At 47.3% G+C, this 27,970-nt stretch overlaps 2 protein-coding genes across 3 annotated transcripts in view; both read right to left on the minus strand.

Annotated features, from left to right (window-relative positions):
- The window catches only part of LOC122391926, an 85,847-nt gene that overhangs the window by 22,958 nt on the left and 34,919 nt on the right, over positions 1-27,970 (minus strand). Inside the window, exons 11-12 of the mRNA XM_043386271.1 lie at positions 10,283-10,457; positions 2,169-2,358 (exon numbers count right to left, since the gene is read on the minus strand). Coding sequence (XP_043242206.1) covers positions 2,169-2,358; positions 10,283-10,457 — 365 coding nt within the window. The remainder of the gene's footprint in view (positions 1-2,168; positions 2,359-10,282; positions 10,458-27,970) is intronic.
- Positions 18,946-22,158, minus strand: LOC122391939. Of its 2 annotated transcripts, none has more exons than XM_043386295.1 (2): positions 21,898-22,158; positions 18,946-20,663 (listed from the first exon to the last, which is right to left on the minus strand). In XM_043386295.1, exons 1-2 carry the CDS (start codon positions 21,949-21,951, stop codon positions 19,389-19,391), a joined length of 1,329 nt encoding a protein of 442 aa, XP_043242230.1. In that variant the 5' UTR covers positions 21,952-22,158; the 3' UTR covers positions 18,946-19,388. The 2 variants fall into 2 exon arrangements, with proteins under 2 accessions (XP_043242230.1, XP_043242238.1); XM_043386303.1 differs by having other exon boundaries at positions 18,946-19,490; positions 20,725-22,158.

Raw genomic sequence — 27,970 nt, forward strand, 5'->3', positions numbered from 1 at the left:
TAGTGGGTGCTTACCTACATGCCAACTTTTAGCGCAATCGGCCAAGTAGCTACGGAGATATTGCAACAATTACAAAAGTGACACCTCTTCGTTTTGCACGTGGCACGTGCATAAGGGGTCACCCACATGCATCGGGAATAGTCCAATACTTGGTAGAAGGAATGAAGCTACCCTACAAAAATTACCGCGTGTAAATCGGTCAAGTGGTTGCTGAGATATAAGCCTCGCAAAAGTGTGACCACGGCCGGCCGGCCGGCCGCTCATACTCAGAAATTTCCGTTAATCTAAGGAAAGACTACGCTCGCTTCGCTCGCTCCGTAATGAATTCTGAGGAGAAAATGATCCGCAGACAACGGCTGATGGGAAGGAGTGGGAGTGGTGGGAACAAAACATCGGAGACGGGGGAGGGGAGACAAAACACCGGAGAGGAGACAGAGACAGGGGCAAGAGACAAAAGACTGAGCCAGACGACAGGGAGCTCCAGGAACGGTGAATGGAGGACATTCGGGGAAACGACAGAGGATGCTCAAAGTATAGCATGATAAGCACAAAGACAACATCCATGAATATGAAATGACACACGGAATAGGAACAGGACAGGATAACAAACAACAAACATTCATGAGACAGAACACAAAAACCGACAGTGACAGAGACTGTAAGAAGGATGAAAGAAACGGTCAGGACAGCAGCAGACTGTTGTAACCACTGCCGCAAGCCCATTCAATCCCATGGCTGCACATGACAAAAGCAGTTATCTAATGCCACAGACAGCAGCTCTCCCTAACAGATCTTATGAAGATTAATTGGCCTTTCGAAGAGTTCAAAACATAGATTCTGCTCAAGGAAACCGCGCGTCGTTTTAATTCAAAGGTGAGAGAAAGCCGGTTAGATTTCAGGCTTGATAAAAAGCCAAACTTTTATCCCCAAGCGAACAATGAAATCGCGATAAGGAGGTGTTTTCTCCAGGGACTCTCAGAGTATCCAGAAACTCGGAGGCTTTCGGCTCCATAACTTTAGCCGCAGAGTTAATTAATCAGAGTAGCGAGTCTCATTTGATTTAATATGCAAATGAACTGGCAATAAATTGTGAAATTCTGCGAGAAGACGGCCGCTCTCTAACGTCTATAAACTAGTAGGCCGGCGGTGATATCCACAATCTGACTCGGCAAATTGCACATTTGGCTCTAATGTTGCCATCAGCCGGCTAGCGGACATCCTATTCGAACATCTCGCAGTTCCTTAATGTGAACGCCAATGTCCGTCATCGGCCGTATTGGCACTCTGTTCTGAGCTAGGCGACCCCCACCCACTGCAGCTTCATACGGGACCGATATTGTGATGTGACGTCACAGAGCCACCACTGACGTCACCGTCATGTGACTGGAGCTGACGTCAGGCCGTCTTATCACCGGTCTCCGAATCCGCTCAGAACACACGTCCAGAAGGAACTACCGCAGGACGGGAAGGTCAGTTCAGAGCATGATGGTAAATAGAGGGCTGTTTTTTTTGTGTCTGGCTTCTCACGAAGCACAGTTCAAACATATAGTAAGTTTTTCAAGTTTTCTGTGCTTTTTCGTGTTGGGATAGTCGATCAGTCAAACATTAGAGTCAAAACTAAATCAGAGAAAACGGCAAAGCATTATTAATGACCCACGAGAAACGATGCTTTCATGTAATTAACTACATCTATATGCGAGTAGGCTTGACAAAACTCCATTTATTACGAGCTAATGAGCGAAGCGAGCAAATAGAAAAGTCTTCCTCAGAATAGCAGAGATTTCTGAGGCGGCCGGCCGGCCGCGGGGACGCTTTTGTGGGGCCAACCACTGCACTGGACTTATTCACTTGCTTCATCCCTCTAGTACACTAGGTATTCCCGATGCATGTGGGCGATCCCTTACGTATGTGCCACTTTTAAAACGAAGAGATATCTGTTTTGCAACGCCTTCAATAACCCACTATACCGGGCTGAGAACTACATATCACCCAGCAATCAGCCTGCAATTCCTCTCTCTCTCTCTCTCTCTCTCTCTCTCTCTCTCTCTCTCTCTCTCTCTCTCTCTCTCTCTCTCTCTCTCTCTCTCTCTCTCTCTCTCTCTCTCTCTCTCTCTCTCTCTCTCTCTCTCTCTCTCTCTCCCCCCTCCCAGTTCCCCATTTGTACTCACGGCGCGTCCTCCGCTGCGTCCTCCTCCTCCCGGCCGGGGTGCCGGTACCGGAACAGGATCCCCTCCGAGGACTGGGTGACCGAGGCCTCCTCCTCAAAGGTCAGCGGCGGCACGGGTCGCTCCGGCTCCTCCTCAGACAGGTGCCACCAGCGCCGGCGACGTCTCAGCGGGGCCAGCGCGCCAGCCGGGTCTGCCAGTAGGGTCAGCCGGGGTCAGCGCAGAAGTCAGGAAGGAGTCAGAGGAGGGCTACAGAGGTCAGGGCAGAGATCACGGTAGACCGCGGGACAGGGTCAAGGTTTAGAGAAGGGTTGTCTGATATTGCAGAGCAGAGGTCGCGGTACAGGTCAAGGAGGAAAGAGACACGAGCAGGGTCAGAGTTATGTGTATAGTATACGTATGTTTTAAGGTTCAGTCAAAAATTTGAGCAAAATGACAATACCAATTACCAATTTGGGACCTCGTTGTTACTCGGAACAAAGACCAGTTGTTTAAATGACAAGAATAGATTCGCAAACCTGAATGTATATTTTTGGTAGTGTTTTATTATTTAATTTGAGTGCTGAAATGAGTCTTAAACTAGTACAAAATAATACAATACATCATTATGCTGGCAATGCTCACATATGACACATGGCATTAACTCAGTGTTGATCTCTCCTTCACAGTCCCCAAAAATATACACCTAATATACACCGGAAGCCCATCTGCCAAATAGCAGCAAACCAACTCCCACCCAGGCGTCTCCAGTCCCCATAAAGTCTCCTTTGACAGCTAGAAGCCAGCAGCAAAACAACCAAACCATTCTCCATCCCTCTCTGTTATCTCCAGCCGGTGGCTCCTCTGAACGTTGGCGCGCGTGCGCGTGCGTGTGTGTGCGTAGGGCGTGTGTTTCCTCGACGTCCGTAAATACTGTCGCGACCCCACAGCCCCCGGGGATCTTCTGATCAATACTGATCCACGCGAGCCACCATATTGACACAGATGCCCTCCGCTGATCGTTGTTCGAAGAGGACAGCAGTCTTCTCAGGACGCCCACGCCATCACAGCAGCCAGTGATGACGGCGTACCTAATACATTGTTTTGATTTGATGATATGCCGTTATGGTGCCCCATATTGGCATATCATCATTGTCGGTTAGATAAACGGTTTAGTCACTGAATGTCAAACTTTTCTAGTGGAAAACGCGCCTAAGCGAATCGCATTCAAATGCCTAGCCCTAGTGGGTATGCCATCTTGCCACTGCACTGTGAAAATAAGTCCTTCTGCCTAAAAACCGATTTATTTTCAGGAGTGGTCTTTCATCAGTGACACAAGAGAACTCGCAGTCCAGCGTCTTCACAATCCACAGTAAATATATCATATCACGTCAGCAACACACCATGCCAAGCGCACGGCCGGGCGCTGGAAACTGGCTAGGTAGACTGTGCCGCAGCACAGCGGAGTCTGGCGGTACAGTCTACAAGCCCAGACGGCAATAGCGGGAGAAGGGCCGCTGCATTTGCTCACTAGTCACTAACTAATGAGCTGAATTGGCCCCGATTTCAGGAAACACGGACAAAGCCGACAGACAGTTAGGCTGTGTCTCGCGCTTATACAGATTGCAGAAGTTAACTCGGCCCAAAATAAATCCGAAACGATGATAAGACATTGGAGGCGAAGCGAAAATACTTCGATTTGGTTTGAAAAAACGAGGATGACAAAGTTAATAAAACTATCGAAACTCGAAAGCGAGAAACAAGAAAAGAAAGTAATATTGGTAATATTAAGTCTTCAACACTTGAAATGTGGTTGGTCAAAAGTACGCTTCTAACCTCAGCTTCGGATCCCCAGGGTACGGAATACAAGCAACAACTACATACCAGATTGGAGGATTGAGCAGTCCAAGCTAGAAGTGAAGAGTTCGTCTACTGCCTATCTCGTGTTTACATTCTAAATGATACAACACGCATCCTGTGATTGAAATAAGCTTTTAATAGCCTAACATCACATCATCTTCAATTTATACTGACATTTCTACCGCATTCTTGCACGCACTCAAGGGACTTGACCACGTTATTAAAACTGCGCCAGGCATTCTGTGACGTCTTTCTCTCGCGACACCCAATACCCGCACAACCATCCCACGGGACAGACTCGGTGGTCGCTCCCCGCTCCGCACGCACCGCCCGCAGTCCAGCCGGCCGTTATTTGGCCGGGCCAATTTATTGGACAGCTCACCGCCCGGATTCAGACCGGGTGCCCGTAGCCGTCGGTTTCGACGCGCTCTCTGGCCGCAGGCGGAACGACGCGACGACGCCACAACTCAGCGACAACACGGCCAGTCGACGGAAACGGCGGCACTCGGGGCTGCCGTCGGCCGACAACCGGCGCCGTGAGATCCTTACCAAACTGTACGTCCGAACCGGGCGGACGATTTGGTGGACGGAACGTGCCGAGAATTTCTTTGTGGATCATTCACATTGTGTGAATTCCCACTATGCGGACTTTGCAACCAACTTATGAAATATGCAATATGCATGCACTGATCCATGATACAATGAATTGCTATTCCACGCACGCCTACTGGTATAAGTTCAACAAAACGCCGGAGCGGACCAAATCCAGTCGTCACCGTTTGACAGAGCTCCGAATCCGTCCATGGTGGGCCCTGGAGGTCACTGCAAGGACGATGAACTATGAGCCCAGCCCGGCGCTGCCCCCGCCCTGTCTGGGGGAGGGGTGGGGCAATCACAGCCGCCGCCGGAAGGGGAGGGGAGGGGTGGGGAAATCACGTGACCGGGGTGAGGATGACTGGGGACGGCTGCCGCTGACGACGGAGATGATGGGTTGGCGGCGGGGAGGGGAGGATGGGTCATGGGAGGGGAGAGAGGAGTGGCGAGGACCCGCAGAAGGGTGGTGGTTTGGAGAGCAAAGGAGATTGGAGAGAGGGAGAGAGAGAGTGGGTGGGGTCGAGGAGAGAGGGTTAAGTTAGGGAGAGAGGGGAGGAAGGGCTGACCGGAAACAGGGTTCGGCGATGGCGCTGGGGAGAGCAAAAGGAAAACAGAGGATCAGTGCCCGAGGGTAAGAACAAGAAAGAAGATAGTGATAGAAACAATCAATAGGTATAGGGAACAAACAAAGGGAGGAAAAGAGAGGCATACAGAGACAGTTGAGAGAGAAAGAAGAGGGAGAAAAAAAGAGGGAGATGGAGAGAGGAAGAGAATATGACAAAAACAGATGACAGAAACAAATACGACAGAAACAGAAGACAGACGCCTGCTCCATTTCTCCGAAGTCAACACATTCCACATGCTATTTTTGAAGCCGCATGACGTCAAGCGCATACGAAACATAGCTATGAAACCTAAGTGACAAAACCGAAGTGAAATATAATACAAAAAACGCCACACCCTATCTGCAGCCAGTTGGCCACATTTGGACCATGCAATCCCTGGACATTATGAACTCTGGCCCATTCAAGGCACTGGCCATTTTGACACTGGGCATAGCGTACCCTGGACATTATGAACCCTGGCCAGAATGAATGCTCCCCGTTACCAGCCTCTGTATGCCACTTAAAACAACAACAAACAAACACCCATCACTGACAAACAAACACCATATATGGCCGTCGTCCAGACGGCACATAGCCACCACTGATCAGAAGCAAACAAAGGCCATACCGTAGACACAGAGACCACGACCGGACCATCCCATTACGGCGATTGGTGAGGGGAGGTGCAACCCACACTGGGGAAGCAGTTAGCAGTCAGACAGTGAGGCTGACCAGACGACCGTTTTTGGTACAGGAACCAGGGCAAAACGTGTGTCCCGAGTGAGCTAAGCCCCGCAACCACTGGCAAAGTCTGAAGTACCGAACGTAGCTCGGGAAACGCAGAATAGATGCTCGCTTCATTCCATCATAGGCGATTGAAGGTGAAAATAACGATTAACGTACATCTTCATGATATTTAAAGTTTTCGCGAAGTGCATACTGCATATCCGAGATAAGCACTATGAAGAAGAACGCTCATTTGTCACCCAACGCGCCCTCCAACGCTTCGCAACTCCACGATGAACAAAGGAATCGATTCGAGGAAGCGTGGATGAGGTTCACTATCTCCACAGAGGTGTGTCTGATCACGCTTAACGCATCGCCCGGCGAAAGTTCAACGGTGGCACGGCGGGGTGATAAAATGTAGAGGGAGGGAGAAGGGAAAAACTGAGGTGAGAAAAGAGAAAGAGCGCGAGTATGTGACAGAGAGAGAGAGAGAGAGAGAGAGAGAGAGAGAGGGAGAGAGAGAGAGAGGAGAGAGAGAGAGAGAGAGAGAGAGAGAGAGAGAGAGAGAGAGAGAGAGAGAGAGAGAGAGAGAGAGAGAGAGAGAGAGAGAGAGAGAGAGAGAAATGCAGAGAAGACAAAGGGAGACACAGGAGCGGCGCGGCGCGCTATAAAGCCGCCGTCTTTTGCTGAGCTCTAGAGCGGTGTCGTTTTATCGACCGGGCGTGGCGTAGCGGCGCCGCCGCCATTTCAGAGTCGCTGCCTCGGCGCGATGATGATCGGGTCTTACCCAAGACTGAGGGAGGCGACGTTTTTAGACCAGAGCGTAAGCCGACTGAGAAATCGCCAAGCTTAATTATAAAGGAAAGAAAACAGCGAAGGAAGATAACTTCACAGCATTAGTTTCATAAATAAAAAGCTGTGATGAAGCGACAATGAATGAATCAGGCTACCAAACTTCGTAGTGGTTAAAGGGACTATCCCACCTTTAACATGGGGTTTGAGTTGAGATAGCCAAGTTTGCGGCGAGGTTCAGAAACCACTATCTATCTAGGTTGCAACCCCCGCGGCCTCTTGGTGTTGAAGAAATTCGTTCCCTTCATTTGAAAATGGGCCTTGTACGGGGACCCGCAGTTGCTACTGTACACGAACCCCAACTCTAGCCGTCTGTCCTGTCCAGTAACAACCGATAACATTGATATCGACTGCCGGTCCCTGTACAAGAGCAGCTGAGGTTTTCTGTGCGTGTCCTCTGACAGCTTATCGTTGTTCCCTGTGAGGGTGCTGGGACAATTTACTCAGGGTCGCTGTACAGTAGCAACTGCGGGTCCCCGTACAAGGCCCTATCTTCAACATGGAGCGACCGTTAGTGTGACGTCACCTCGTTTAGTCATTCTGATTTAAATGGGTTTGTTCGTTGAAAAATCGCTTAAAACTTGGTCTGAACTTTGTTGTGGTGCCTACAGAGTAAAAACTAAAAAGAATCAGCTTTATGACAGTAATGTGGCCTGGGGAAGGAGGTAATTTTGGGCGAGGAAATCGAGTCCTCTCCGATCCTCTACCCAATCCTATCGGCGTGTTCCAAGGATCCTCGCTCGGTCCGCTCCTGTTCCAAATATTTGCCAATGACCTCCCCCTCTACGCCCCTGGGGCGCACGTGGTGCAGTACGCTGACGATACTCAAATCTTACTATCTGGCAAAAAAGACTCCCTCCCTCATCTCATTGCAACTTTGGAACAAATTTTGGACTCATTTGACGCCTGGTTTCATACCAACGGTTTGAAAGTTAACACTAACAAAACTGAACTCATCATGTTTGGCTCTCGTCAAAATTGCCGTGGCTTGGATCCCATCACGATTCGGTTCCGTGAGGACACGATCCGTGAGGGCCCTACGGTGAGGAACCTTGGCGTGATTTTTGACAAGCACCTCACCTGGGACTCTCACGTATCGGCCCTCGTCCAAAAATGCAACGGTATTCTCATCGGGCTGTCCCACGTGCGTCACCACATCCCTAGTGAACTCCTGCCTACTGTGGTCAGCGCCTTGGTCCTCTCGCACGTCCGTTATTGTCTCTCGGTCTACGGAAACGGCTCGGACAAAAACATACAACGTCTCCAAAAAGTCATCAATTTTGCGCTGCGCGTTGTGTCTGGCCGAAGAAAATTTGACCACATATCGGACGTGCGAGAGGAACTGGGTTGGCCCACCGCCCGTCAGCTGTTCGAAATCCACTCACTCAATTTCCTTCACAAAATACGCTGCACTGGGGAGCCGGAGACTATATCCTCTCAAATCCTGACCAACTCTTCCCTGCGCTCACGCTCGACAAGGCGGGACACTGATCTGGCTCTCCCACGCGTGAGGACCGAAGCAGGGAGGCGCCGTCTGCTCTACAGCATCGCCCAGTTATATAATCGCCTGCCCCATGATTTTAGGAGCCTCTCTATGGGAAGTTTTAAACGCTCTGTTTCCGAGTGGTTTTTACGTATTTAGGGATGAGTGAATGGTTCGATATGTTTACTGAGTGCTGTGATTTGGGTGCATTTTAACTCATTTTCCCCTTTTAACTCAGACGCGACACTCAGAATAGCCATTTTAATATGGAAAGTGTTTTAATTGTCAATACAATACAATACAATATTTGAAAGTTTGTGTTTGGAATACGGGAAGCCTAAGATGTTTAATGAAAAATAAATGCCAGAACCGTGTTCCTGGTCATCCTATCTATAAAGTCGGGCACAATTTAACTGGTTTTAACAACATTTTAGAAGGTGGGATAGTCCCTTTAAGTGTGATTTTGAACGAACGAACTTCTATCCCTTTGATGAAATGTCTTCAATTTACTTGAAACTGCGCTGTTGATACTTTTCAGAAAGGCAAAAGCTGAAATGGCTCAAATGGGTCACAAGGCCGGCGAAATTGCACCATTATGGAATCACTGAGAAACGCTAAGAAAATGCCTATTTTCCGCCTCCTCGACAACACTGGCAGTTCATTACAGCGTGTTCGATGATCGTCAGTAACAAGCTAGAGTGATCCTCAATAGCAGGTCAGTGAGATCTTCCAGTAGTAAGTTAGTGATCTTTAGCGACAGATCACTACCTCTTACGCAGTAGTGACCTCAATCAGGAGGTTAGTGACACCCGGTGGCAGGTCAGTGACCTCCAGCGGCTGTTAGTGACCTCCAGTAACAGATCAGTGACCTACATTGACAGGTCAGTGGCCTCCAGCAGGACGCCAGTGACGGCCCAACACGACACTCTCCGCTCCATTACTCCCACTCTGTCCCAGTACGCCCGGCCGGCTTCACTCAATCGTATTAACGGCGCCGCACACAGCGGCAAAAACAGAGCCCAAACAGCAAACACCGTGACACAAAGGCCGCGCGCTGCTACTAAACCCACAGGGCGGAGATCATGTTGACGAAAAAGGACTTGGGATGATGTTCGATAAACAAGAAAATGAGAATAGAGCGTCGCGTTTTCTTAAATCAAAACGCTTCGAAGATTCACACAAGAGTTAGTACTTTCGATACACTAGCGGCATTGCTTCCTCTGCCTGTTTTAGCTAATGTTTACGGTAAATGCAGCGAATATGCGCTGATAGGTTGGTAGCAGCTGCCGCCGGCGCTGCCCTAACAAAGTCAGTAATGGTCGCCTTGTTCACCAGGGACGTCCCCCGAGGTCGGACTGGGGCGTCCCAAGCATCTAGCTGCGGGTGTCCCACGAATATCGGGCTGGGGGTGTCCCACGAATATCGGGCTGGGGGCGTCCCAAGCATCGAGCTGGGGGTGTCCCAAGCATCGAGCTGGGGGCGTCCCAAGCATCGAGCTGGGGGCGTCCCAAGCATCGGGCTGGGGGTGTCCCAAGCATCGGGCTGGGGGCGTCCTAAGCATCGAGCTGGGGGCGTCCCACGAATATCGGGCTGGGGGCGTCCCAAGCATCGAGCTGGGGGCGTCCCACGAATATCGGGAGGACGTCCCCTGACTTCATTCCGAGTGTCGCTGGTCTGCAGAGTCCAGGGCTACCTTATCTGCCTAGTGTATCTGATTACTGGCGATTGTCCTACTCCTCTTGTACGTGCGACACGTAATACCGCCAGCTGAATGAAGACTGTGGATGGCACTGCTCCGTGGCCAGTGCTCTGGCCAGATGACAGCCAGATGTTTCAAATGGCTCTACTAAAACTATCGTATAGCTACTCACATAGTTTACATACATGTATAGTTTGTCGACGACCAATCTCAAGGCTAAATAAGAGAAGGTTCTGTCACAGTAATTGTAAATCCGACCCCCCACTAACCGTTCGATACTGTTAAAGATTGCATACGTATATATCCAAAATCGACTCACCGGTATCTGGGTACTGCCACAGTTTGTAGACGACCCCGCTGTGGTTGCGGTGGTTGAACTGTCTCACGGAGTGAAGTCGGGCCCTCTCGGCAGAGGTGGACCACACAGCGGCGCCGCTCGGATCCAGGAGCGTCAGCCGGCCGCGGCACCGAGGACACACGCCAGCGTTCTCCAGCTGCCGAGACAAACCCGAGTTCTCAGTGGAGATAGCGTAAGGTACTCACTACTCAGTGGGTACATGCCGGCATTCTCAAACTGTCGAGACAAACCAGAGGTCTCAGTGGAGACAATATAAGAAGCTCACTGCTCAGCCGACCGTGACACTGCGTGCACACGCTAGCGTTCTCCAGTTGCCGAGACAAAGCATTGTCTCAGCAGCTGGCTCAATGAAGACAGCGCGGTAAGGTGCTCGCTGCTCAGCTGTTAACCCGCGAGTTGCTGGGGGGGGGGGGGGGCGTTAAATGCCCCACTTTTTTCGCCGGGCCATAGTATAAGAATGGCGCGCCAAAATTTGGGTACCTGTAAGGAATTGATTGAAGTTTATTGTGACAAAGTTTCAAAAAAATCGGTCAGAAAATTTTTGAGATATCGAGGTTTTAGTGACGTCATGATTTCTGAGTTTTCGACCAAAAACGGCATATGTTCGAAAAATCATATAAAATCACAGAATAGACATACAGACATTGCCTAAACGCCATTAGACTGCCAATACCATGAACAATCAAATGGCTATCTTCGATTATTGATTATCGTTCCGCATTTCCCAAAATCTTGAACTGAATCTTGGCAATTTCTCGTGACTTCTTCACGACCATGATACATGCATTTTTTAAATTGAACTTTTTGAGCGTAACACGTACACATATGATAAAATGAATGTCACCATCGTGCTCTACGCTCAAAATTACCCATAAAACATGTGTCACAGGCTGCGAATATCAGTTTTGATTTTCGGGGATATGTGCCTACCCGGTTGACCTGACCTTGACCCTGACCTATGCTTGACTGACCCCTACATGGAGCTGACACTCTTGTAGGCCTTATATGAAGGATTTTGCACCGTTTTGGAGTTTATGACGAGAGGCGCCCATTGCGAAGTCCTGAAGTCCATGCTACTGAAAGCCCGATTTCAGGTGTTTGACCTGACCTTGACCTGACCTGTGACCTCAAAATTCAACTTTAAAGTACTCATCTGAAGCGTCTCGTCGCGTTCTTTCGTTTGCCGCCTAGTGCGTTTCGCTGCGCCTATAGGTTCTCGAGTTATCGGCTGGGGGCGTTTAACGCCCCCCCCCCCCCCCCCCAGCAAACGGTGGGTGGCGAAATACCCCAGCAACTGCCGGGTTAAAATGAGCGGAAAAAAACTTCGAAATTCGGAAACGGAATTTCAACATTAATATCTATTTAATGACCCAAACTAAGCAAACCCCAATCTATAGCAACTCAACCTCCGACCCAGCGCAAAAACAATGCCAATTACGCCAACAAACAAACAAAGCCAACAAAGCCAACAAAGCCAACAAAGCCAATTAAATCTGCCAGAAATAACACGCCGATGACGTCACTGGTCTGACAGAAAGAATGGGCTTATGATGCGAAGGAACGCCGGAGCGGAGCCCTGAAAGGCCCGAACGACGAGCGCACTGCGCCGGCACCGGCCGGCCGACTCAGGAGTCAGGAATCCCCGCCGATAGTAGAGAGGACAATGAGCCGAGTCAACTGCAGGGGAGGAGACTGTCCGGGTGTACGGGTTGGTCCAACCACGGATCACATAACGGATCGGCAACTCCCCCCCGCGACCTGTCTCCCCTGCCACCTGGTGGGCATTTAGGTGAACTATCTTCACTAAGGAAGCGGCCGGCCTCGTGCGTGTTGAGGGCGTCGTGTCGGAGCTAATTAAGTGATTTTTCTGCGGAACATGGTTTCTCAGCTAGCTCAGAAGATACCTATGGTATAAATGAGAATGGCAAGAATCGTTAGAGACAGGTTAAGTATTTGAGATCGTATCCTTTGTCATGAAAATCGTTGTTTTCATACCCACGTGGGCGACCTAGCGTCCATCGCTAAATTGGTAATTTTCCGATCGCTGTCATCTCTTACATATATTTCATGAGTACATTTTTGATAAATATTCATCTGCCGATTAAATTAAATCTATAACTTTCACAAATATCCTACTTGCATAAAGTATAAACCCACGCCGGGCCGGTACACGGTACCAACCGCGCCGGGCCGAGGGTGTATGAAACCCCCGCCCCCTCCTAACTCGGCTTCTGGGCTACGTAGCCACACGGGGTAAGCGGCATTCCAAAGGGCGTAAAAATAATGGCGGAAATACTTCGGTCATTTTTTTAGGTCAGATCAAAGGTCGGGTCACCAGAGGTCATTAAAGGCAAATTTTGTCTATTTCAACAATTTTCGAAACATCCGACGCATAACTTGGGAACCAACAGAACTACAGAGGCGCGGAAAAGCGCATTCGATAGCTCTTTCACAGGTCCTTCTGAGTTTTATTCACAGATTTAAAGGGACCATCCCACCTTAACATTAGTTTTGAGTTGAGATAGCCAAGTTTGCGGCCAGGCTCAGAAACCACCATTTATCCTGGTCGCAACCCCCGCAGCTTTATGGTGTTCAAGAAATTTCTTCCCTTTACTTGCAGGGTGGGACCAGCTTAGTCCCTATCTCTTAACCATTAGCGGTTTGTTGATGACGTCAGCAGTCATTTCAACGCCCGCCATTCCTTGAACCCGAGTTTTGCTGACCTTGAGCTCTCTTTTTTATCAACGTGAAATCCGTCGTCGGCGCTGAGAAAGCCTATTGCTTTTCATTTTAATTTGAATATTAGAATATACCCACCACTGGAACTTGGACTGATATTATACCAAGGCCGAAGATGATCAAGCTGCCTGCTATATCTGGAGCTTGGTGTTCAACTTCAACATGGAATGAAAAACAAAATATCAAAGCAAACTGGATATGGTACTGCAAGTTTAAGTCCAAAGAAATTTGAAGAGCTGACAATTGACATTAATTCTTTTCCCGCAAGGTTTCCATAGGAGATCACACCATGAAGAAAAATTTTTTGATGTTAACAGTTGAAAGGGGATTGATCTTCCAGTTTTGACGAAAGACGCTGCCGACTGTCTTTGGAAAAGGATGTCGGCATGAGGTGCAATTGTGCTTGTGAAGTGGTTATAACTTGTCTTTTCACAGTGTTAAATTAAATGTGCCATTGCAGCCAAGTGTGTTATCATGTAAGGTAAAATCAAAACTACAATGTTGGTTTTACGAGCATTGAGAAGGCTGGTAGGTAACACCTGCCTGTGCTCGTAAATCATGCTGCCAAAGTATTCTAAATTAATTTTATCATACACTTTTGTTGTCCAGAATGGTTGCACTATTGTTTGGTATCATATTATTCCATGTACATATGGTAGTGTTAAGTCCGACCAACATGTTACCAGATTTGAAGCTGTTACGTTACCTAAGTACCTACCTGTTTTTTTTTACTGGCGTGGTGAATGTCACCTGGATTTTGTTTTGAGGTGCAGACCTAGTAACTCTGACTACATGGGTTTGAAGCTATTATCTATTCTGTTTTTACTGGCCTGGTGAATGGCGACTGATGTTGTCCGTGGATGGCACTGAAACAAATTTTGAGTGTCAACTGCCATGTACAGTGTTTTAATACAATGCTGAGGGCTGAAAGTTGTCTTGTTTAGAGTGGTGAAAGTTCAGGATATGCCAGCCACCATGGTGGGTCAGAGTTAATGTGTTGCAGTCAGTTCGGCTTCGGCAAGCACACGGATGGGCATACGCATCAAGACCTGCTCTGCCATACTTTCAGCCAATTTTACCTAGGCAAGTCTTTTCTTTTTTTCTGCCAAAAGCTATGACATTGTGAATTTCAGTGCTGTGGCCTGTGTGTAGCTTTCAGGAAAGCAATTCTAAATAAAGCTCTGATAAAGTGCATGAAATCACCAATGCAGCCCTCTATTACATTTTCTACAACATCTTACTCGTTCCTTGCATGGAGAGAAAAATGCAACGTTATGAATTCGTTTATTCACATAATTTGACAAACATGCAGTTACCTGCTACTATCACTGCACAAAACAGAGCAGAAAACATCAGTTGATCAAACACAAGACACAACAGAAGTTTACAACATAGGCCTGCCGAACCTGCTTCCTCCCATGAGTCCCACCACAGTTGATGCCATTTCCTAGCCTGGCTTGATGTGAGCACTGAATAGCTGCTTTGTCTAATTACAGCTCACTACCATTCAACTTAAACTACTCTCTTTAAAGTAAGAGTGAGAGCGTTCAGTGTTCATAGCAGCTCGAGAGACGACAGACAATAAACATCTTGACAAACCAACCAGTATTTGATTTGGCTAATGATTTATGTGCCTGTTGTATCATGGCCAAACTACTTTAACAGCAATAATCCCTGTTTCATCTTGATCTTGCTTTTAATTCCATTTGAACTCAGATCTTGAAACAATCATCTGAAGTGATATCAGACCTACTGGCTTCTCTTGAAAGCAAGTTGATAACAACAACAATGATAAACTAAGGCAGGAGATGTGAGTTGTGGCAGTAGATTTTTGATTCAACATATGTCAACCTTATATTGCTTGAGACCTCTGTGACAGACAAACAAATATTTATAGTTTTTTGATAGTTTGGATTCTTGGCTTGATTTAGCAGATCAGCTGTGAACCTTGACTTTGAAATCACATAAATGTCATGGTACCCGAACGAATCCTCGCATGACATTTCTTCGTCCGCATTTCTTCGTCTACAAATCTTCGTCGGTGCATTTATTTGTCCATCAATGCTTACTCTTGCATATATTTGCGTTGAAGAAGAAATGCGAGCCGATTTTCATATACCCTGATGCGAGACAAAGTAATGCGATACGAATAAATGCCCTGACGAAGATTTGCAGACGAAGAATTGCGATACGAAAAAATGCCATAAGAAGAATTGTCCTGGAACCCTTTGTTGGCCATCATATATTGACCTTGATAAGATAAACGCATCATTCGCGCAATATTTGTCGCACTTTGATACCAAATTATTGCTTCCAAATGCCGACGTAAAGAAAACCTTTATGTGACGTCATAGAAACAGCGGATTTCCCAAAAAGTAAACAAAAATAAAAGTCTTATATCTCGAAAACGGTTGAATATTTTCCGGTAAAATTTGGTAGATGTTCATTTTCGCTCTTTGTGATTCACGCTACATCACTTTTATGCCAATTCATTAACTTTTTTGAAGGTGGGAGGGTCCCTTTAACCTCAGGTCAACGGTTTAGCGTCCAGAGAGCAAAATCTCCAAAAATAGCCGTGTTTACGAAAAACGTTTTTTTCGGTAATATCTTTTGACTCAAACGAGCCACGACATTACTTTTGCCAGCATCGTGTTCCTCTCGTCGAGACGCGTCGAATGAACTATAGGTTGACCTTGAAAGGTCATTTTGAAAATCTTACGTCAGGTGAAGGTCATGACCTGACCGGAAAGGGTCATTCTGCATATCAGTCGATCCGTATCGTCGAGCTGAACACATCTGACGTGTTTTCATCGCTCTAGCACGTCTCTATCAAAAGTTATAGTAAAAAACTGCTGGTGAACGTTTTTATTCCACTGTTTACATACATGTAACCCGATGTTTGAGGGTGTTAAGGATGACCCGCCCAGACCAAATGAGACGCCTTTCAATTTGCTCTTATTGAATTATTATTAGTATTACACATATTATTATGCATATAGAGAGAGAGAGAGTATTGAGTATGCGGCAATATATAGGGTGCAAAATGACCTGACCTGGCTCTAAGCCACAGATATTTTGAGATGTCTGATGTAACACGTGGCTAAACCAGCCTCGGGGCCAAAGCTATACGAGCACTGTTTAGCAGCACGCTGTTACCCAGTACCTAGCATCATCAGGTATGGGTGCCTCCGTTCCTATGGAAACGTAAGCAAACTTCACAATGTTGCCAACGTCTTAATGGAAACCGGCTAAGTGTCAATACCTTGTAGCGGCGGGGAGGGTCGTATCGTGAAACAGGGGCCGAGATCCACCTATAGTCACGTTAATGGCCAGCTCGTTGGATTTGCTCCGATGTTATCTACTCCAACTGGTAGCCTGTGACCATCGAGATAGGAACAGAGGATGAACTCGTACTATGGGCAGACGGATGAGGAAAGGTGGCTTCGTGTACGGCCAAAAACGACGTTAAAGTTGCGAGGACGTGGTTCTTGCTCATACAACTCAAGCATGACTAGAAACATTTGTATCATTATGCATGCTCCAGCTGATTAGGGAATAAAGTATGTAACATTTCCATGTTATGGTAACATTCCAGCTGTTAGAGAGACTCTGTAATTTAATCCGTTCACAACCTTTGATTGTTTTTGTTTCGTTGGGTTAGGCCCTTTCGGTCCATTGAGACCATTGCAGAGCCGGAAGGATTATAGGAATTGGGGGAAACATTGGTATGGACAGGCACCCTAGAGAGTCACCGGGGCTGAGCCCGTCCCAATGGACAGGACGACCAGCCCCCCAAGCACTCTCTGCACCCGGCTACGGGTGTGCTCCCTAGGGAGCAGTGGTGCGCTTCAAGGGAGCAGCCCGCATGAGATAAAGTTGCCTGTCCAGTCCGGATCGAGAGTTGCTGCGTGGAGGAGAAGGATTTGAACTTGATCTGAACATCCTGAGGATGTAAACGACGGACGGGTGTTGCGTTCACACCCGTTTCCCCGTGCCTTTTAACACTGGTTGCGGCGGGCGGCCGGCTCCCCTCCTTAGTGAAGATATCCGCGCCGCTAGATGGCAGCCCGCTCCGCGGGTACACCGATAACAATGGGAAGCGGGGAGAGTTGCCGATCCGTTAGGTGATCCGTGGTCCAACAAAGTAGCCTACCTAGTGTCTGGGTCTGGGCCGATCATACAAAGGACCCTGTCTGTGTCTGTGATGATCTGACAAAGGAATCTATCTCGGGTTGTGTTGATTCGATGAAATCTAGTTGGATCTATGCTTGAGCTGACGGTGACGAAGTAATAGACCATTTGAAGCTACATTAACTCCGTGATTGTTTGGATCCATATTTGGTCTCACTCGTGAAACTCCCTGGGTGTATAATCCAAAGGCGAAAATAACGAAAAAAATAATATCTCGCATTCAAACTTACAGCAGCGCTGTCTAGGCTCGCTGAATCTAAATTCAGCACGGTACAATAACGCGCTTGCCAACATTTGGCCGCCTGACAGCGACTCTACAGGCGGACGAGAGTCGCGGCGCGGTACGGCCCATGCAGCCGCGTTGGGACGGGTGGCGGACTGTTATTGCCGGCCTGAGTGATGCTGCTCTGATGAAATCACAGTGTGCCGGAGATATGCTCATCAGGCTCATATGGTGCCGGCAGCGCCGACGACAGATGGGCATTTGAAGTTTAACTACGTCAGTTTGACTCGAGAGACGGTGTGGCGACTGTAGCATCAAACGCATTTACGCATGTGTCAAATGGTAACAACTTGACTGGGGTCGAAACTTGTAGTGTTTTATACAGGTATTCTGTTGAGTGTATGCCCATAATCAAAACGTAAAATGCATCCCGAAAGCCAATTCAAAGGTGCATTCAAAGGTTTGTGAGTCCATCATGCTGGCGTCGAATTAAATCGTTTGGCCTGCTTTTTGAATCAAGGTAATCCCGTAATGCTGAAAATCCCGGCTAAGCAATCCAAGATTCAAGCAAGTGAATATGTGCAGCACCCTCAAAACAAAACAGGCTAGGTAACCATAACCACAACGTTTCCAACAAAACCATATAGTTCACCTTCACTGCCCGCACCACGTATGCACAGTCAAACATAAAATTATTTAGAAAATGGAAATCGTAGATCGGACTGGCTTTGGCGAATCCAATTCCAAACTCGCCATTCCCCCAGTCATGCTCCGCCCGCTTCGCATTCCCTCACATTCCAAACACGGTGCCGAATTACGGGTCCGGGTCAGGTTTATCAGTCAGCCTGCCGGCATGCATATTCATGCCGCGCTTACCGCTGGACTAACCGGGCGGACGGCAGGGTACTATTTAATCAGGCTGGTTGAATTCGCCCAATGACGGCAGCGCGGTAGGGTATGCTAGTTTCTGCCCAGTGGCCCATAAACCGGGCCAGTGATAGAATTGAGCCAGTCTGAAGCCGGTTATTTTATGCATTGGTTTGATGGATATAGTCCGTTTTTCTTATCTTTAGACTTCACTCCAAGATGTTTCGCAAGATATGCACGAGACAAAGCATGGCTTAGAAAAAATCAAGCCCTTCGGAAACAGAAAATATTGCCTTGAAGCCTGGAGAGCCTATATATGGCCTTGCTGGAGAGTGGCGCTCTTGGGTGCGGCAAGTGCAGATTTGTAGTCTCACAAATGTGTATTACATAAATAGGTAGGTACTTATACCTACCTGCTACAAAAATTAAGTTGGATAAAGTTTGGTATTGCTAACCGAACTATCGATCCGATGAATTAAAGGGTACCTATAAAAGCGAATATCACTTGGAAATGAACTATTCTGCAAATGGACACAAGTCATCATCAGTGACTTTAGTTCAAGACCTATAGGGCTTGGTTCCAGCCGAAGTTCTGGCGACAAGTTCTGGCGACTGTCGTGAAGCACTTGGTTTGTGGTTCGCTATCGCAGACATTCGAGTGAACGCGTTTTCGATAGTATTGACTGTGACGTTGTAATCCTCACGAAGTATCATGTGGACGGGTTAGACTGCGTGACGAGAGGCGGAGATGAATTATGCCTGTGGAGGTAGGCAACCCGCAGGACATGCGTGTTCAGCGGCGCAGGCTACCAACACGAGTTGGCTATATGAGCGTGTGTTTAGCGATGAATGCAGCATTGATCGAAATTAACAAATATACATACTATTTCAATGTGATGACATGTTTTGCTCGTATTACCCGCTAGTGTCTACAAATCTACCACCAGTAACTCGTAATACAAATTACAAAAGACAGGAAACACAGGAGTCGTACTCGTATATTGGGTATGTTTGGTTCACCGAAGCCATCGTAGGTCCCATGCGCCCTCAATCACTTTCACTGTCACTGTCGTCACTGCTCGAATCCTGAAGTGACACGATCACTGGCTCGATGTCCTCCATCATACCATCTGCTCGCCAGTACACCTCTTCCAGTTCTCGCACGTGGCGGCAGCAGTTTCGCCACAAGTCCGGTGGCGCGGCGTCTCGGCTATCCAGCAGCAGCCTTTCCACGTCATTCAGATGCCCAGTGTTGTTGAACTGGCGGACGTGCGTCTTCATGTTTGCCCAAACCATTTCAATCGGATTGAGGTCGCAATGATATGGGGGCAACCTCAGTACTTCATGACCGGCCTCCTGTGCCACCTTGTCCAACACATACTCGCGTGTCTGTTTCAGAGGGCGAACCAGCTCAAGAAGCTCGACCTTCCGCAAGTCCGGATCAGGATTGACATCATGTACCCGCAGCCATTCTTGGATCGCTTCCTTCCTCCAGCTAGCTGTAGGTGCCTTGTTAGCACATCTTGAATGATACGAGGCGTTATCCATAATGATCACGCTATTCGCTGGCAGGTTCGGCAGAAGTTGGAGTCGAAACCAGTCCTCGAAACAGCTCGAGTTCATAGACGTGTGATAGTCGGCAGACTTGCCGTCCGTCCTCATACACATGAATGCTCCTGGGGTGAAGCCGCTGTCCGAGCCAGCATCGACTATGATTAGGCGCTTGCCCTTCCCTGTCACTGGCTTATGGCCGGCCACGTCGTCACTGTCCAACCACGCGACCGTTCGCATATCAAACTGGTTATACCAGGTCTCGTCCAAGTACACTATAGTGCGCTCTGGGTCGGAGCTTCTAATCTTCCGAATGCGTCTCAGGAACGCGTTCCGGGCTGCCACCACCTGAGGTTTTTCAACCAGCAGCTTTCGGTTGTTCACTTGTCGGAACTTGAATCCTATTTGGAACAGCTGCTTTCGTATGGTTGAGCGCGAGATAGTCTGCTCGAACTTGTCCTGAACTGCCGCTCTAATGGTGTCCAAAGTGACCTTTTTCCCTTCCAGGTACATGGCATGCACCATTCTTCTGAACGCGCACTGGTCAAACTCGTCGAAGTACTCGCGTGGCCCCCTGTTAGGGCGCTGGCGGGCTGGAGACTGGCATCCATGTGTCTCTATTCCACTCTTGAATGCATTAACAGAGGCAATCGACACTCCAGTAGCAGAGCTGGTCTCCTTCGCTACGTTAATGCTAGCCGCTGCACTCTCATCACCTTGCTTGAGGTATTCATCTTTCTTTCGAATAAAATATTGGTAAACATTATAAACCACTTGTCTCGCTTGTGCACCGATCGGTTTTCCTTGCCGAAGTTTTGAGAGCATTGCATACTTCCAGTTCTCGCACGTGGCGGCAGCAGTTTCGCCACAAGTCCGGTGGCGCGGCGTCTCGGCTATCCAGCAGCAGCCTTTCCACGTCATTCAGATGCCCAGTGTTGTTGAACTGGCGGACGTGCGTCTTCATGTTTGCCCAAACCATTTCAATCGGATTGAGGTCGCAATGATATGGGGGCAACCTCAGTACTTCATGACCGGCCTCCTGTGCCACCTTGTCCAACACATACTCGCGTGTCTGTTTCAGAGGGCGAACCAGCTCAAGAAGCTCGACCTTCCGCAAGTCCGGATCAGGATTGACATCATGTACCCGCAGCCATTCTTGGATCGCTTCCTTCCTCCAGCTAGCTGTAGGTGCCTTGTTAGCACATCTTGAATGATACGAGGCGTTATCCATAATGATCACGCTATTCGCTGGCAGGTTCGGCAGAAGTTGGAGTCGAAACCAGTCCTCGAAACAGCTCGCGTTCATAGACGTGTGATAGTCGGCAGACTTGCCGTCCGTCCTCATACACATGAATGCTCCTGGGGTGAAGCCGCTGTCCGAGCCAGCATCGACTATGATTAGGCGCTTGCCCTTCCCTGTCACTGGCTTATGGCCGGCCACGTCGTCACTGTCCAACCACGCGACCGTTCGCATATCAAACTGGTTATACCAGGTCTCGTCCAAGTACACTATAGTGCGCTCTGGGTCGGAGCTTCTAATCTTCCGAATGCGTCTCAGGAACGCGTTCCGGGCTGCCACCACCTGAGGTTTTTCAACCAGCAGCTTTCGGTTGTTCACTTGTCGGAACTTGAATCCTATTTGGAACAGCTGCTTTCGTATGGTTGAGCGCGAGATAGTCTGCTCGAACTTGTCCTGAACTGCCGCTCTAATGGTGTCCAAAGTGACCTTTTTCCCTTCCAGGTACATGGCATGCACCATTCTTCTGAACGCGCACTGGTCAAACTCGTCGAAGTACTCGCGTGGCCCCCTGTTAGGGCGCTGGCGGGCTGGAGACTGGCATCCATGTGTCTCTATTCCACTCTTGAATGCATTAACAGAGGCAATCGACACTCCAGTAGCAGAGCTGGTCTCCTTCGCTACGTTAATGCTAGCCGCTGCACTCTCATCACCTTGCTTGAGGTATTCATCTTTCTTTCGAATAAAATATTGGTAAACATTATAAACCACTTGTCTCGCTTGTGCACCGATCGGTTTTCCTTGCCGAAGTTTTGAGAGCATTGCATATTATTGTATACGAATGGATATAAATTTCAAAAGATATATAAAAGTCTCAGATTTCCTTGATACACAGCAGACATATGGTGTGTTCGCTTTTAGAGCCAGTGGCAATGAGCGTGACGCTTGATTTTTATTATCAAATTGTGTGACGTCACGTGCTAAGTTATCTGCACATCTTGGAGTGAAGTCTAAAGATAAGAAAAACGGACTATAGTACGAAAAACCAAGGAAATCCAATTTGTATGGCGGATGTTTTTATGCAACAGCAACGTAGCTTTTGGCAGCACAGTTTTTTGTCGATATTGAATACGGTCACTGTTTGAAAATGAATTTCAACTTTAGATGGAAGTAGTGCATGCTGTTGACACGCGGCAAATGGCAATTCAATACCTACGTCCAGTGTGACGTCTTTTGAAAATTGATGAGGGCGACGGCTTTATCACAGATAGTTATTTTTTGTTAGGGGCAAGCAGCTTTTTAACCGGATTGGTGCAACAAACTTGGCAACAACAATGCGCAAACAAAGAGTTCAAACCAGATGGTTGCAAAACACAAAATCGTACTTTCCAACCAGTAAATATTAAGCGTTCTTCCTTGTCATACGCCGACAGACCCGTTGTGTATTCTCTTTTCAGTCCTGTGTCATTCAATCTTACTGCTCATTCTCCGACGGCATAAACACTCCGTTTTCCTGTCTGCCTTCTGCCACAGCTTTTCTAACCCACGCCTGACGCTAAAACTCTATCCCGCCTCCCTCCAAGCTACCGTGCATTCGCAGCGCAGATTTCAACACCGACACACAAGCCGTCCCTACACAAAGGCACAGCCGGGAGCCGCGCATACTGCCACCACCACCGGGCTCTGATATTCCTCCCAAGAACGCTCAGCCAACTTCGCGGGAAGATCGCCACAAATCCCCGAATCTCGGTCGGACTTCTGACGATGAAAAGAGCCGCGTCTGAGGCCCGAGCAGATCCCAAAGCCAGAGTCGAAGGCAAAGTCGGAGCCGAGGTTCCGCTGCCGCCGACATACGACGGAAACGGAAGTAGCAGCGAGCCCGAGAGGGATGGTGTGTGTGTGTGTGGGGGGGGGATGGGGAAGATGGGTAATTATTGTTGCATTAATTCGCCATAGCGGCCCAGCGGCGATAGGATGGAAGCGGTGCCGGTGCGCGTCTCCCGTCACCACCAGTCCCGGATGGGTGATGCACAAATAACAGCGGCGACGCGACACGGCCGCGGCGGTTGGCCAAAAAGGAAAGGCGACGGAGGGGAGGGGAAATCAGGGGAGGGAGGACTGGCGGTGACAGGCACGGCGGCAGCGGCGGCAGATAAACATAATAAATTTATAGATAAGTTGATAAGCCTGATATTTTTCACTCGAGATGAGTAGACTCCTGAAGGAAAGTCGAAACGGTAAAACTTTATGAATGAAACCACAAACATTGTGCCTAAACAAATGAAAACCTTTTAGCGCCAAGTCCATGGCTTCGAGCTGATAATTGCGCGTCAGAGGACAGAGCATGTAGGCATACTACACTTTGAAAGCATCGAAACATTCTGAGCCGTAAACTTATAAATCCTATAAGTTCGTTTTTTATAAGATTTTTTTTTTTAAGGATTTATATAGGATTTTTAAAACTTATAAATCCTCGTTTTTTATAGTTTAATCTGGAAACTAATCCGGATGTGATATACGTATTCTAGATCATCCCGTTAACATGTAGATTTGAAAGATGCACGGCCCCGAATTAAAGGAAGACTGCCACCTTCAAAAAGTTTTCTCAGATCGGCCTATGATTTATTCCCTGGACAAAACAAAATTTTAGAATTCACCTGACAAAGTATCATCACGTGAATCGCGAAAAAAATTGTCGATTATCATACAATTATCAATCGGTTAATGTCTAGCGACAATGTTTACACATCACTAGACTTCAAGGTCATAAGATTATTACATTTTATTTGAAAAAGTAAGGTATTTTATGATTTACTAATATATGATTTCATAAGAAATTGGCCATGTTTAATTTGTTTTGCATTTAAAGGGACCCTCCCACCTACGAAAAAGTTAATGAATTGGCATGAAAGTGATGTCCCTTGGTTCAGAAAGAGCGAAAACGAATATCTACCAAATTTCACCGAAAAATATTCACTGGTTTTCAAGATATTAGGCTTTTACTTTTGTTTACTTTTTGGGATCTCCCTGTTACTAGCGACTTTATTTGGAAGCAATAATTTGGCAGCCTTAAAGTGCGGCAGACGTTGCGCGCAAAGCAGCGTATACCACGCACGTGTTAACGATGGTTTTAGTCTAAGATTTAAAAATCGTTAGATCTCCGCTGACGTCACAAATTCTAAGGGGGCATACCAATGCATTAGCCCCTTAGAATCCGAAAACTGCAAGTTTGAAATTCCATATCTTCGAATTAAAGCATTTCTCGATGTTGTGAGTGCCCAAACTTTTTATTTATTTCACTTTTTTTTTATTTCACATCATCAGGTATTTCCACACAAAATGGGCTATTCCAATACCCTCGTCATACAATGTAACACCGCACGGTATAAAAAAGTTATAAAAACACACACATCTTCATGAGAACAAAATCGCGGGTCACGAAAAAAATCACGATGCATCAGCCAACATTTTGCGAATGTGGCGCTTAAAAGAAGTCATGCTAAGGTGGTTCACATGATGATCTATGGCGAATGTGTTATACAATTTGGATGCACGATAGATGAATGTACGTTTTCCATGGTTGTTGCGGGGGCGAGTGGTTGAAATATGATCCGACTGCCGTGTTCTTCGAGATATTGATTCATGATTAAACAACAGTGCTTCACGCAATCCTATTGGTACGTCCAGCGATAAAATTTTATGAATCATGCATATGTCAAAATAGTCAACTAGCTTTGGAACAGTGAGCCAACCTAAGTCTGAAATGACATCCGAAACATGGTCGTATTTCCGTCGACCGGAAATAACTCGTGCTGCGAAGTTGACTATTTTTTGTAGTTCGGTCAGTACATTTTTGCCACAGCTACCATACACCTGCGCACAGTATCGAATGTGAGAAAATACAAGAGAATCGACGATACGAGGTAGAACAGAAGCCGGTAGAGTATGTTTAACGTGCGAGATTCCAATGAGAATGCCAAAACATTTGTTAACAACATGTTGCACGTGGCGCTCCCATGACAGGTTTGGGTCCATTATCACACCTAAGTTCCTCACGCTCTCGGTAGACATCACCACTTCACCCATGAATGACACTTTTGGAACTTCATCTAACTGGACTAATTGCCGTCTGTCACCGAAAACCATCAGTTCCGTTTTACTAGGATTAACCATCATACCGTTTTGCATAAACCAGTTACTCAAGATACCTAAAACGTCTTCCATAGCACCCTGCATATCCCGAATTTTGTGTCTCGACCCGGTTAGTGCTAGCTGAGTATCATCCGCATACCTGATTAAAGTTACTCGGAAACCGTTCACAGAGGACGGAATGTGACATGCGATGTCATTGCTTAGAATATTAAACAATAAACTTCCTAACGTTGAGCCCTGGAAGCATCCCACCGATATCGGTAAGGGTTCTGATAATTCGTCGCCGATCCTTACCCTCTGAGTATGTCCCTCGAGGTAGCTCTTGAACCACCCTGTCCTGATCTGTAAGAGACTCAATTTTTCAAGAATAGCACTATGATCGACCACATCAAAACACCGACTTAAATCTAAAAGAGCTAGCAATGAAATTTCCGAATTGTCCATACCTTTCAAAATTTCGTCAGTCATTGATACGAGTGCCGTTGCCGTGGAATGATTCGCCATAAAGCCATTCTGATCGATGGTGAATAAATGTTGCTGAGTCAGATAACTAGTCACCTGGGTGTGAACTACTTTTTCAATGATCTTACAAATGACACTCACAATGGTTATGGGTCTAAAATTTGCCGCTTCCGAGGGTAAACCGGTATTTGCAGGCCATGGCCACCAATTTGGCTATCTCAACTCAAAACTAATGTTAAGGTGGGAGGGTCCCTTTAAGTTCGTAAAACATTTAAAAATCATGGCTCATTTGGAATGGGTCTGGCCCATGTTAAACCCCATTTCCCACACTTTTTTGGAAAAAATGAACTACTGAATATATAAGTTTAACTTTTATTTTGACACTCCAAAATTCTTCTCTGATCTCGAAACAATCAAAGTTTTGACATATATTTACCAAAAGATAAGAAAATTCATGTTTCAAAGTTATCGATAAACAGTAGAGATGTCGGTTTTCTTGGACTAAAAAAATGGCATCAAACTGAACTTTGGTCTCCGATTTCTCGCAAACGGGTTCGAATTTCGGAAAACCGACTTCAGTCTGGGACATAGGTGGCTCAGCTCTAGTGAAAACCGTTTTGTGGAAAAAAAGGTGGCAGTCTACCTTTAATTAGGAACCATCTCCAAACTAAATCTATTCAATTACGTTTTAATCACTGGCTGTTAACCCTCAGCAAGAAGTACTTTAACTGATGAAGTCATTCCACTTACGTAATATAGGAGTTGAATGAAACTGGGCCACCGATTTACATTCAAGTGGATGGTCTAATTGGCACTTACTCGAACCTCCTCTGATTTCTGAATGTCGTGATTTGCAGTCGATAGGTATGTGTAAACTCAACTTTAGGCGTGCATGCACTTTTACATGCACAAATAAGTGCATACAACAGACAACAGATCCATGCACAAACGTGGATATCGACCTGCTTATGCTACAAAAATAATATACAGTCGGTTACAGGTTTATCGAAAGGGGCTATATCATAGGCGCGGGAACCAGGGAGGTTCACGGGGAATGAGCCCCTCCGACTTTTCGACCCATGTCATATGGCGTGGAGAGGCTGTGCCACTATACAGTCAATTGGCACAGTCTACCAGTTACCTATACCAGGAAGCTGCTACTGTCAGTGCTTACGAGTGGTGCTTCGGCATATATTGCGGGTGGATAAAGAGTACCTTTCGATCAGCCTGTAACCAACCGTACCAATAAAACCAAATGCACAATGCAATTGCACATGCAAGAATACCTCCACGTGCATACTTCTAAAGAAAACGCAAGTTCGTACAGATGCATGCATGCACGATCAGTTTAGTTTGTTATTTATGATAAAATCGTTTTATGATCAGTTTGTTTTTCACCAACCTAAAACTTATGTACGGTTGCGTGTTATCTTCATTCCGTCGCACCACAACAGCCATCCCGAATTTCCCGGGTGGCCATCTTGAATCGGTTCTTACTCTGGCAGTTTATTACGGAGCGAGCGAAGCGAGCGTAGTCTTTCCTTAGATTAACGGAAATTTCTGAGTATGAGCGGCCGGCCGGCCGGCCGTGGTCACGCTTTTGCGAGGCTTATATCTCAGGAACCACTTGACCGATTTACACGCGGTAATTTTTGTAGGGTAGCTTCATTCCTTCTACCAAGTATTGGACTGATGCATGTGGGTGACCCCTTATGCACGTGCCACGTGCAAAACGAAGAGGTGTCACTTTTGTAATTGTTGCCATATCTCGGTAACTACTTGGCCGATTGCGCTGAAAGTTGGCATGTAGGTAGGCACCCACTAGGCAATGCATATCCATGTGCCAGAGTTGGGGTGCTGCTGCACGTGCGCACGTGCAGGGGTCGATTCCAGATCTCGAGAACGGCTGGACCGATGGCGCTCAAATTTGGCACATGGTTAGGGACCGGTTAGTAGGGTGCCGTGCAAAAGTCAATTGGGACCCATTTTGCACGTGCGCACGTGCAGGGTGCCGCTTCCAGATCTCGAGAACGGCTGGGCCGATTGTGCTCAAATTTGGCACATCGCTAGAGACCGATTAGTAGGGTGCCGTGCACAAGTCAGCTGGAGGTACCCCCTCGAAATTTCGCACGTGCAAGGCTCACCCTCTCGCTCGCTCCGTTAGTCGCCCCAAAAGGCGTTATACTGGTTTACCAGCTGTCGTTAACACTTTGGGAGCAAATAACAT

The sequence above is a fragment of the Amphibalanus amphitrite genome, unplaced genomic scaffold (genome assembly GCF_019059575.1).
Source record: "Amphibalanus amphitrite isolate SeventyFive unplaced genomic scaffold, NRLGWU_Aamphi_draft 000022F_arrow, whole genome shotgun sequence".
Taxonomy (NCBI): Eukaryota; Metazoa; Arthropoda; class Thecostraca; order Balanomorpha; family Balanidae; genus Amphibalanus; species Amphibalanus amphitrite.